Below are 13,166 nucleotides of genomic sequence, written 5' to 3' on the forward strand. Positions count from 1 at the left end.
TTCATGGCTATTGCTTCCGGTCAGTCTTAAATAGAATTTGGAAATATTGATCCACTATCTGTAAATGTGGGATACTTTCTTCTATGGGTCATCACTATGGCCCATTTGAAATGCTTTAACTTTGCTATTAGCACTATGTTCATTTTCTAAGTTCATACTATCATACTTTCTAAGTTGCTTTATGATAGAATCAACCCTGACCATGCTGGCAATGAGACTTTAACAGAGCACTCGAGCAAAAGTAACTGACTGGAGGAAATAAAGTAGAAAGATAAGTTCCAAGAACTCAGAGCTGACATTGAAAGAAATGAAAAAGAAAATTAAAACAAGACCAACACAGAAATAACCAAAGAATGCTCAATCTGAATAGTGAGCAACAGTAATGTGTCTTGTGACATATGACCTTTTAAAAAGTAACAGATAATGAAACCATTGGAGATTGTGCATGGTGGGTCCGAGACAGAGAAATCTTGACTAGAAAGGTAGAGAACATGGGAATGAGTGCTGAGGTTGAAGTTGCCAGAATGAAATTTCCTGAAGCAAGTCAAAGTGTGGTAGGTAAATTATTTCTTTATTATAGTTTCCTTTCCAATAGTATCTGTCTCCATCTTCCCTGTTGTAAGCAAAGCTGGGTGAGACGGGAGCCCCATGCCCTCAATATGGAAACCATCCAGAAAATGCCAACCACGCTTTAGCTCTGAGGTTCATACTTATAGAAACTTATGTGACTAGATGATAACAGTAGAAACCCAGAATTGCCTGCTCCATACAGAAGAAATGAGTGAGTAATGTCACCCAAGGAACAAGGAACACTAAACTTCCTCTCAAAACAAACTCCAGACGAAGAGAAAATCAGCCTTTTATTCTTGATGGAAATTATCCCAATACTTCTGGTTTCTTTCTTCTGATCTTATACAGTATCTTTTGCTTCTTTTCTCCTCTGGGTAAACCTCAGATCTGCTTCCATCAGACCTGCTAGCGGATGACCTTGTCTCCTTCTTTTAGAGTAAATAGAAGTCACTAGACAGGAACTTCCTTGACTTCCTGCTATCAAAAGGACACATACACCTGTATCTGTACCTGTTTTTTCCTCTTCCATGCCTTTACATTGAAAGAGGCAACCTTCTGCTTTATCCAAGGTAAATCCCTCCACCTGGGCACAGCCCATCACTGTTGTCTTTCCAAAGACCTTGTTATATAAGTTCTTTTTCTCTTGCCCCTTAAATTTCCCTTTCCACTGATGCTTAGCACTTAAACATGTAACAGATATCCAGAAGCTAACTCAACATTCCCCTTAAGATGTCTCAGACATCTCTAACTCCACACATTCAAAAATGCATTCATTGTTTGCTGCCCTCTCCATGAACTTCCTACTCCTTCCCCCGTTCCTTAGTTTCTCAGTCTCAGGGAAATGGCCTGTAACCCAACCAGATGTCTAGCTGGAAATCTGGAAATTATCCCTGATTCCTCCTTTCTCCGCATTCCCCATAGCCAACAGATCAGCAAATCTTGGTGGATCTACCTTCAGAATATGCTCTGTGACCAATCACGTCTCTCCATTTTCACTGCCACACATTGTTTTAGATAACCTATATCTCTTGCATAGATAGTTATAACTGACTATGAACTGGTCATTAGTGTAGTCTTTACTAATTTCTCCTCCATATTGCAGCTGGAAGAATCTTTAAAAAAAATCCAAATTTGATCATACCATTCTCCTACTTACTTTTAAAACAATGGATTCTCATTACCTTTCTGATAAAGCCCAAACTCCTTAATATAGCTAACAATACAGTTCATGAGCTATTGCTACTGACCTTTTTAGGCTCATCTCTTGCCCCATTCAATACATCAGTCATTCTAAATATCTTTTAACTTTTCTTAATTGCTATCATCCTACCCACACTTGGCCTGGCTAAAACTCGTCTGACTCCTAGACTGTCTTAGTGCTCCAGCCCTTCACAGGATACTTTAATTTCTTATTTAATTCTTTGCTGGAGTATAAGAGCAAGAATTTGAAAAGACCCTGATGCTGGGAAAGATTGAGGGCAGGAGGAGAAGGGGATGACAGAGGATGAGATGGTTGGATGGCCTCACCGACTCGATGGACATGGGTTTGGGTGAACTCTGGGAGTTGGTGGTGGACAGGGAGGCCTGGTGTGCTGCGGTTCATGGGGTTGCAAAGAATAGGACATGACTGAGCAACTGAACTGAAGAGCAAGAATTATGTTTGTCTTGTTCGTCAATTTATCCTTCTCTCTGCTTGTCTCCAAATTTTTCTACCAGCCACTCAAGTGTACCTTGCTTGGTATCTGGTGTCCGGTAGATACTCAATAAGTATAGGGTTAGCCACAAAATTCATTTGGGTTTTTCTGTACAATCTTACAGAAAAACCTAAATGAACTTTTGAGCCAACCCAATATTTGTCATGACTTCCCTGGTGGCTCAGATGGTAAAGAATCTGCCTGCAATGCAAGAGCCCCAGGTTTAATCCCTGGGTCAGGAACATCCCCTGGAAAATCCCCTATCCACTCCAGTATTCTTGCCTAGAGAATTCCATGGACAGAGAAACCTGGTGGGCTTATAGTCCATGGGGTTGCAAAGAGTTGGACACAACTGAGTGACTAACACTTAACACTTACTTACAATATTTGTCAAATAAATTAACTATCTTTCATAGTTTTGTCATTTCTCTTATTGAACTCAATAATCTTGATTCTACTGTGGAGTCTCAGTGAATATAATCACAGTACTTTTAAAATTTCATGTCTCTGTAGACAAAGGAAGATTAAGCTTGAGTGTTGCCAGAATTACAAATGCTGTGACACCTTAGTTGTTAAAACTTAAAGTGTGAAAGTTTGTAATAACTACTGCTCATTTTAGCAAAGGATTTAGGCTTTTGGAGCAATCCCCTTGTCTCCATATGAAGGTCATATGAGTGTGGGAACATACTTATGGTTACTTATATATTAAGACCATATCTGCCATTAGGAAGGAAGAATCTTTCAAGAGATTTTATTTGTCTTTTCTTGCAACAGAGATAGTGCTATAGACAAAACTATCTTTGGAAGTTCTAATATGGCCAATATAATTTCAACACTATTCCTTGAATACTTACTAGATGTAATATTTCACCTTATAAATTCTGCAATCCTAGAGCTACAGGCAATCAACCTTTGCTGTTATTCTGGCATGTTTCCTAGACGCTGTCTGGGAGTTTAGTCTACAACATCTATGACAGTCATTACCTTACTTTGGCTTCAGCGCTTTCAGGAATTCGATTCCATTGCTGATGAGGCCACCTGCCGCTGGATGCCCTAGTGTCACAGAATTTTTTTTCTCCTATTTCCTTCTTCTTTCTCTAAATTAACATCTCTTCCTGTACTTCTACACATTGATCTTCAATAATACTTCACCTTAAGTCCTCAACTTAAATGCTTTTAAATATGGGAAGGGAAGAGGAACTGTGTACAAAGGGAGACACCTTCCCGAGCACCCAGTTTTTTGCAAGATTGACGGTGCGTGCCTTTTATGTTACCTTCTGACTCAAACAGTCTAGTCAGTCAGTTCAATCAGTTTAGTCACTCAGTTGTGTCCGACTCTTTGTGACCCCATGAATCGCAGCACGCCAGGCCTCCCTGTCCATCACCAACTCCCGGAGTTCACCCAGACTCGTGTCCATCGAGACAGTGATGCCATCCAGCCATCTCATCCTCTGTCGTCCCCTTCTACTCCTGCCCCCAATCCCTCCTAGCATCAGAGTCTTTTCCAATGAATCAACTCTCTGCATGAGGTGGCCAAAGTACTGGAGTTTCAGCTTTAGCATCATTCCTTCCAAATAAATCCCAGGGCTGATCTCCTTCAGAATGGACTGGTTGGATCTCCTTGCAGTCCAAGGGACTCTCAAGAGTCTTCTCCAACACCACAGTTCAAAAGCATCAATTCTTCGGCTCTCAGCCTTCTTCACAGTCCAACTCTCACATCCATACATGATCACAGGAAAAACCATAGCCTTGACTAGACGAAGCTTTGTTGGCAAAGTAATGTCTCTGCTTTTGAATATGCTATCTAGGTTGGTCATAACTTTCCTTCCAAGGAGTAAGCGTCTTTTAATTTCATGGCTGCAGTCACCATCTGCAGCGATTTTGGAGCCCCCCAAAATAAAGTCTGACACAGTCTAGTAATTAGCATTAATGGCATTTCACTCAGAATGGTAATGGCATTTTACTCACAGTAGTAAAATTCTCCCCGTTTGTCTATCTGATATTGAAACATGATTTTGGAAAACTAAATGCTCTGAGTCAAGAGTCTGGGACTCTTAAGATCTGTCCATGTATAGTTGCATGGAGTTGGCTCCTTTGCACAATCTCTAACATTGAGAGCATCATTCTTATTGTCCTAAGCCACCTCACAAGGATTTTTTGGGTCTTCACAAGTCACATTAATGAAAGTCTTTTGCTGTGTGAAGGCATCATGGCCTTTGGAAATCACACCCAACAGAAGTCTATTGTTCTTTTGAGGTGAGACTTTCTCTCTTAGAAAGAATTCAAGCTCTGGGGAAATTTTGACTTACTGTGTCCTTTTCAAACCTGTGAAAAATGTTTATGCTGGGGACCAATAATTTTCACTGAAGCCAGAGAGTACCTATCAACACGAAAGCAAGTCCAAAGCCATCAGAAGACTAAACAACATGGAATAAAATAACATTGACATTCTCACTAAGACTGTCAGGAGTGATTTAGAATCAGTTTCATGATCACCATAACAAATTGTTTCAGAGATATACTAACATTCAAAAGTCAATGTTTGGAAATTCTTAATGAGTAATCTACCCATAGATGTATATTTGGACTAAAATAATGTTGTATGTTGTGTATAAATTTTGGTTTTGTCACACTTGCAGGTTTTTTGGGCTGCATAAGGTCTTAGTTGCAGCACGCTGGATCTGCATTGTTGTGAGGGCTTCTTTCCAGTTCCCTCAGGGGCTTAGTTGCCTCACGGCATGAGGAATCTTAGTTCCTTGACCAGGGGTTGAACCCACATCCCCTGCTTGGAAGGTGGATTCTTAACCATTGGACCACCAGGGAAGTCCTCCATACTTGTAGCTTTTAATTGGCTGGAATTTATTTTATTTTTAAAAAACAATTTGATGTTAAAAATATCATGGCACCAAATAACTACTTCAAATGTATTGTCTTTTTAATTAATTTTGTGGGTGATGTTTAGACAAAAATCTCAAACCCACTTATAACTGAAGGGTTTTGGAAATGCTTTAATGCAATGGATTATTTGGGGCTCCTATTATTTAACTCTGGGGATTTATTTCTGTTCTTTTATCAGGTTCTCCAAAGTACTTATTATTTGTGTTGGATAAACCAATTCAGCAGACTGCATCCTCAATGCATTTGCCAGTGATGAAAACTGCCCTTAATATTCTTTCAGGTCTGGATATCTATCTGTGTAAGACCAATAGGTAAGTATTTCTTTAAACTATTGTAGATTATGTAAGAAACTTGCCAAAATAATTATGAGAGGAAAAACCGAAAGAAACATGCCATGGTATTAACAAGAGTTCTTTGGATGATTAAATTGTGGATAATGATTTTTCTTTCCTTTTTCATTACTGTCCTATTTTAAATGATGAATGCATATTGCCTTTGTAATAAAGAAACTTTACTTTTGAACAAACAGTTGTAGACACAATAATATCCACACAAATGAAATGAGATCTCAGGTACATATGCAGGTGATAGAATTCTAAACAGGGACACAGTTACATCTCCTGATTGCAGAAACAGATTGTAACTGGAGAGCCTTGTCCATCTGGCTCTCATGTACTGATTCTTTGCAGATCACAAATATAACTCCAAATATGGTGACAGGTCTTTGGTGCCAGATTACTTCTAACCCTCTGGGGAAAGTCAATACCTTCCCCATACTAGCTGAATAATTTTGGTTTTGACCTCAGAATTAGTTTAATTAATCTAGGTTGTTTGGTTCTAAGTAATACATTTACTCTTCATTAGCAAGCATTAACAAGATTAAAAAAAAAAAAAAAAAGCCTGTTTATTGAGGGCAGGAGGAGAAGGGGATGATAGAGGATGAGATGGTTGGATGGCATCACCGACTCAATGGACATGGGTTTGGGTAGACTCCAGCAGCTGGTAATGGACAGGGAGGCCTGGCGTGCTGCAGTTCATGGGGTCGCAAAGAGTCGGACACGACTGAGTGACTGAACTGAACTGATATAAGAAGGTAATCAAACTTGTCAATTGTCCAGTGTTGACTTTTCATGGGGTTGACAGAATTTGCATTAAGAAAATCAGAAAAATTCTGCCGCAAAATGTCCTGGAAGAGTACCAAGTTCTTATTATCGTTGACTTTTTGTGGGGTTGACAGAATTTGCATTAAGAAAATCAGAAAAATTCTGCTGCAAAATGTCCTGGAAGAGGTACCAAGTTCTTATTATCGATGGAGTATAGGCAGGTACTATCATATCTAGAAAGCTGCAGAAAATCTAGAAAACATCTGTTCCAGTAATGTTTACTAAAAGCTGCTACTAAACTAGCTACAGTTTAGTAGCTTTTAGTACTAAAACAAACTAAAAAACAACCTCTTAAAATTTTATGGTATCCACTCTTCCAAATATACACATATTCAAAAACCAGCATTTTATCATTTTTATTTTACTCTTTCTTTATCCATCCATTTACTCATTCATTAATTCAGCAAATTCTTTTTTTGAGAGGCAAAATCTTAGGAACTGGGGAAAATACCAGAGAGCTAACACAAAAATTCCTGTACTCATGGAGCTTATGTATGTAGTGCTAGAAAGATTTAAGTGCAGATGAACAAGTAAAATATATAGCATCTTAAATGGGGATACATATTATGAAGAAAAATAAATCCGGGAAGAGAGATAGGGCATGCCAATTGGGAGGTGGGCATGGAGAGAGGGTGTTGTGTTAAATTATGGTGTTCGGGAAGGGTCTTACTGATAAGGTTACTTTGTTAAGAGATGTAAGAGTTGGTTCCGCACTACTTTAACAATCCCATTTCACAAACCCTTTGAGTATCAAAGTGGCTCAGCATTGATCCAGTGTTTCTGTTATTTTTATGACACGTGAAATAATTCTTCTTTTGATGCTCTAAGAGTGGTACCTTTAGCTCAAGACTGTGTTTCCACTGGATTTATTTAGCTGGTGAATAGACTCAGATGTCAGTCTTCAGTGGCATCGTTGAACTAATGCAGCCGCACGTGTGGACCTTAGGCTTTTTTTTTTTTTTTTCTTTTCTTTGCATTCATGTGTTTGCCTTCTGAAATTGACTGGGCCCACTGAAGGCAGGGATGAGGTGATGATGAGTTCATCTTGGCAGCCTCAATGCCTTGCCTAGTGCCTAGCAATTGTCAGGTGCTCCATGACTACAAAGGAATAAATAAACTTTGAGAGTAAAAGAGACATTGACTTTAAACAGTTCAAGAGATGCAGTCCGAATGGCCACATTTACCTGCTAAACGGTTCAAAGTGGATAACTGTCTTACATCATGATGATGTCTCCATTTCTCTAAGCCTTGTATGGAGCTGGCATCAAGGACTTGCTCTGTAAAATAAAATGACGTTGTGTTTCCTACAGGGACACTTTTGGTATAAGCATCTCGGAGAGGTTGTTTCTAATCCCACTTTCCCCATGCCGTTGCTATAAAATGGACAGCTTTCAGGCCCACGTTTCCTTCTACCTCTGTGACAAATAACCTGGTTTATATTGTCTTTTTGAGACGGTGTGAAGTGCTGTTTTTCACACTAGATTAGGGGGCAAAATTATGACAGCTCATGATGTCCGCACTTGGGAGAGCAATACAAGGGAAAAAGGGAAACCAAAAACTTTTATAATGGAGTTCTGATTCAAGGCCTTAATAATTGTATGGCTTTAGACCAACTGCCAAATTTCTGTGAACCCCATGACCTTGTGTCTATACTGGAAATCATAATTACTACCTTACAGTATTGCTGTGAAGGTCAAGTTGGATAATATATGCAAAACATCTGATATAAAACCTGGTACATAATGTGGATGTTCAATAGATTATTGTTAATATTTTTAATACTATTAGAAAAGTTATGCAAATAATATTTTTTTACCAGTTGTTCAACATTTACATGATCACATTTACATAATCCTCATTAATATATTTGCGCTTTAAAGTTTATCTCTCTATATATACTTGTAGGGCCTTCCCTGATAGTTCAGTTGGTAAAGAATCCACCTGCAATGCAGGAGATCCTGGTTTGATTCCTGGGTTGAGAAGATCCTCTGGAGAAGGGATAGGCTACCCACTCCAGTATTCTTGGGCTTCCCTTGTGGCTCAGCTGGTAAAGAATCTACCTGCAATGCAGGAGACCTGGGTCTGATCCCTGGGTTGGAAAGATTCCCTGGAGAAGGGAAAGACTACCCACTCCAGTATTCTGGCCTAGAGAACTCCATGGAGTTTATAGTCCATGGGGTCACAAAGAGTCAGACATGACTGAGCCACTTTCACTTCCATATACTTGTAATAAAATTAATCCAAGTAATCAGCAATACGTGAACCATGAACTTCCAGATGTTCAAGCTGGTTTTAGAAAAGGCAGAGGAACCAGAGATCAAATTGCCAACATCCGCTGGATCATCAAAAAAGCAAGAGAGTTCCAGAAAAACATCTATTTCTGCTTTATTGACTATGCCAAAGCCATTGACTATGTGGATCATGATAAACTGTGGAAAATTCTGAAGGAGATGGGAATACCAGACCACCTGACCTGCCTCTTGAGAAACCTGTTTGCAGATCAGGAAGCAACAGTTAGAACTGGACATGGAACAAGACTGGTTCCAAACAGGAAGAGGTGTATGTCAAGGCTGTGTATTGTCACCCTGCTTATTTAACTTATATGCAGAGTACATCATGAGAAATGCTGGGCTGGAGGAAGCACAAGCTGGAATCAAGATTGCTGGGAGAAATATCAATAACCTCAAATATGCAGATGACACCACCCTTATGGCAGAAAGTGAAGAGGAACTAAAGTGAAAGTGGAGAGTGAAAAAGTTGGCTTAAAGCTCAACATTCAGAAAACGAAGATCATGGCATCTGGGCCCATCACTTCATGGAAAATAGATGGGGAAACAGTGGATGACTGTATTTTTCTGGGCTCCAAAATCACTGCAGATGGTGATTTCAGCCATGAAATTAAAAGATGCTTACTCCTTGGAAGGAAAGTTATGACCAACCTAGATAGCATATTAAAAAGCAGAGACATTACTTTGTCAACAAAGGTCCGTCTAGTCAAGGCTATGGTTTTTCCAATAATCATGTATGGATGTGAGAGTTGGACTATAAAGAAAGCTGAGTGCAGAAGAACTGATGCTTTTGAATTGTGGTGTTGGAGAAGACTCTTGAGAGTCCCTTGGACTGCAAGGAAATCCAACCAGTCTATTCTAAAGGAGATCAATCCTGGGTGTTCACTGGAAGGACTGATGTTGAAGCTGAAGCTCCAATTTGGCCACCTGATGCGAAGAGCTGACTCATTGGAAAAGACCCTGATGCTGGGAAAGATTGAGGGCAAGAGAAGGGGACGATAGAGGATGAGATGGTTGGATGGCATCACCAACTCAATGGACATGGGTTTGGGTAGAGTCCAGCAGTTGGGAAGCCTGGCATGCTGCAGTTCATGGGGTTGCAAAGAGTCGGACACAACTGAGCGACTGAACTGAACTGAATGTTTATGATAATATGCTCCTGAGTGTCTTTATCACTTAAGAAAATAAAGAAATTGTAAAATGTTGTAAATTCTTTTCAACTGAAAAACAAGATGTTATTTGATAGGGAACATTCCCATGGTCTGGAGAAGGAAATGGCAACTCACTCCAGTATTCTTGCCTGGAGAATTTCATGGACAAGGGAGCCTGGCGGGCTACAGCTCATGGGGTTACAAAGAGTCGGACACAACTGAGTGACTAACACACACACACATTCCCATGGTCTCAGAGCATCATACATGCTAAGGAATAGTTTCGCAGGCATTTTGCCATCATGGTGATTCACACAATCTCTTATCACTTTGATAATTTTCTTGCAGAAATACAGAGTAAATGGAAGTCATTATCTTTTCAGGTAGGAAAGCCATGCTTTAACTCTAGTTAAAGATATGTTAACTAGTCTGGCAGAACTCTAGTCTGATATTTTTTCTTCTTGTTTTTTAGAGCCCTGAGACTTTAGGACAGAGACCACCTCTAAGCACAAACATCACCCACTTGCATAGTTATGGAGATGATCTGCATGACGTTGAAAATGCCCCTAGTTTTTTGACGGCGGCGCATAACCATGGGGTCAAGTGGACTTGGGAAAGCAGCGACATTAGATGAGCTGCTGAGCACTTGCATTGAGATGTTTGGTAGGAGCCTTTCTCCCTTTTGTACATCTTGCTACTCTACCTCCCCCAGTTCAGTTGCAAGTGTTGCTGTGGAACAGAAGTCAATCTCCATACGTTGGTATTTGGGACTGCCCAGGTGGCGCTAATTGTAAAGAACCCGCCTGCCAGTGCGGAGACGTAAGAGTCGCAGGTTCGATCCCTGGGTTGGGAAGATCCCCTGGAGAAGGGCATAGCAGCCCACTCCAGTATTCTTGCTTGGAGAATCCCACGGACAGAGGAGCCTGGCGGGCTACAGTCCATGGGGTCACACAGAGTTGGACACGACAGAAGCGACTTAGCACACACTCACGCACCTTGTTATTTAAGGCCTTTTTATTAACCCCAGTTTGTCTCCCCAGTATCATTGCCCCATGCATTTCCTTCCTTTTACTGTCCACAGCTAATACCCAGACATACTGTTCACTTAATATTTCTGGAACATTCCCTGCATCTTTCTGCCTTTATGCCTTTATCATACTCCTTCATTGAAATTCTGCTTCAGGCCTCATTTAAGGTGTCATCTCAAATCTTCATAGTATCATTCCTCTACTCCCCAGTCAGGAATGCTGACTGCTTCCTCCACTCACCATAGCCCTTTCTGATTTTTTCATGGACATGATACATGCTGCTGTGATCCTTTCTTGGTCCTTTGGCTTAGACATGTGTGAATAGCACAATATCCTACTTTCTATGTTTGTCTATAAGTCTTATATCTCCTCCAAAGTTGTAGACTTTACAGCTATATGCTTTTCATGTTGTCTAACTACCATAGCATTTTGGATTATTCTTTTTACAAATAGAATCACAAAGAAGTTGTTTGTTGAATTGATTGTTTTAGGAAGAGTTAAACCAGACAGAGTAGGGTTGCCAGATAAAATACAGGATGATCAGTTAAATCTGAATTGCAGATGAGACACATTTTTAGTATAAGTATGTCGTAAATAGGGCATGGGACATACTTGTACTAAAAAATTCTTTGTGGTTTGCCTTAATTCAAATTTAACTAAATCTCCTGTATTTTTATATGTGAAACCTGGCAACTGTACACCAGAGGAAGGATGAGACCTACCCACTTAATTTGCAAGGAAATACCAGAAGTAGGAGGAAAATGATAATTGGGTCTACAAGAACTTTTTGACACTAATGTTTCTCTGCTGATATTAGACAAAGAGAAAAGTAGTATGTGCTATTGTCTCCTCACCTCTTAATCTTCTTTTATTTTTTAACAGATGACAATGGAGAGCTGAATAATAGTTATTTGCCAAGAATAGTTCTACTCATGCACCGATGGTATTTGTCTTCCACTGAATTGGCAGAAAAACTTCTCTGCATATATCTTTTTAACTACTGTGTAATTTTTACAATCATAAATCAAGTTCTGTACTTAGATGAAGTGTCTAACCAAAGCCAGTAAATTAAGATGAATAAACAGTCTTCAGTCAGTTATCCAGCTGTTTTGTGAATATATATAGATGTCTAGACAAAACATTCAGATGATTGACCAAATAGCTGATTATCCATCTGAATGTTTTGGCTCTACTTGAAAATAACCACTTGATATGAAATGAAACAGGAGCTGTAGCCTGAATGTTTCTAACTTGTCTTTAACATTTCTGCTATTAGTATAATGAAAGAATATTTAACACTGACTCAAGAGTTACTTTATTCCTCTTAGGAAGGCAGAATGGTAGACCTAGAGGATACAGTTTAGACATATGGAAATGCCAGCCAGAATAATATGATCTGGCTCAGGCATAAACACCACCTAAATTTTCACATCGTCCCTTGCTGGTGAGACACAAGGAACATTCTAGCAGGTTTATTATAATCTGTTGATTGACATTAATTTTAGATTTTCTTCTGATATAAAGGCAAAGGAAATAACCATAGTTAGAAACCCCATTCTATAATAAGGACTTTTAGCAATCCACCACTTTTGTGCATGGTACAATCCTAAAAGGTGGTTAAAAGCCAAATGACTGAAAAATGGCTACGAAATAGTCACATACTTATAAGGAGGTTTTAGTCCCTGAGATCTAATGTTTATTATATAATTGCTAACGTAGGTTCCTGTAGTCTGCCTGCTGCAAGCCCAGGGGTCCTGCAGATGAGTGAGAAGCCTTGCAGGGCAGATCAGTGAGAGCCTGAGAGGGAGTGGGGCCATTGAGTGTAATTAGGGCTAGCTGGCTTCCATTTGCTTCCTTCAAGTTTCCTCCACTTTCTACTTCTTCACTCCATCATCAACCATCCCCCCAACCTCAGACAGGGAGTAGGTGTTAGAGACGAGAAGGGAACATTCACCCTGAACAGAGGTCCCTGGAAATGAACAATATCTTAGTACCTTGTGGTCCCAGGGTTCCACGGGTCCTGCTATTGAAAGGTGGTATGTAGAGAAGGATGGAGGGAACTACGTTAGTCTGGCCCCATTCCCTCCTTAGGGTCCAAACACTTTCCACAAAATGTGCCCACAGACAGTATTCTCATCATCATTATGTCCACTGCCATATGAAACACAAATAGAAAGGGGTATTTAGACACAGTAAAGCTTAATATCTGAAAGTGCAGATTGTATGGGAGTTGAAACCACCTGTGAATTCACATTTCTCTAGATTTTCCCTCTCTTTGGATTCCCTGCTCGCTGCATATCCATGGTACTTGGCATATAGCATGAACTCAGTAAATATTAGCTAAAAAGTATGAATAAATAGACTTGAGACTAAA

General features: G+C 39.8%; 1 protein-coding gene across 7 annotated transcripts in view; it reads left to right on the forward strand.

Annotated features, from left to right (window-relative positions):
* RASGRP3 (RAS guanyl releasing protein 3) overlaps positions 1–13,166 on the forward strand; it is a 117,656-nt gene that overhangs the window by 63,657 nt on the left and 40,833 nt on the right. For 4 of the 7 annotated variants that reach the window (XM_059891278.1, XM_015473410.3, XM_015473411.3 and 1 more), the window contains 3 exons: positions 5,341–5,473; positions 10,237–10,427; positions 11,675–11,777. In XM_059891278.1, the coding sequence (XP_059747261.1) occupies positions 10,358–10,427; positions 11,675–11,777 (173 nt within the window). In that variant the 5' untranslated portion in view covers positions 5,341–5,473; positions 10,237–10,357. Of the gene's footprint in view, positions 1–5,340; positions 5,474–10,112; positions 10,148–10,236; positions 10,428–11,674; positions 11,778–13,166 lie in introns of those variants that run through there. The other 3 variants (XM_024998733.2, NM_001075848.2, XM_024998734.2) reach the window with 3 other exon arrangements.

The sequence above is a fragment of the Bos taurus genome, chromosome 11 (assembly GCF_002263795.3).
Source record: "Bos taurus isolate L1 Dominette 01449 registration number 42190680 breed Hereford chromosome 11, ARS-UCD2.0, whole genome shotgun sequence".
Taxonomy (NCBI): Eukaryota; Metazoa; Chordata; class Mammalia; order Artiodactyla; family Bovidae; genus Bos; species Bos taurus.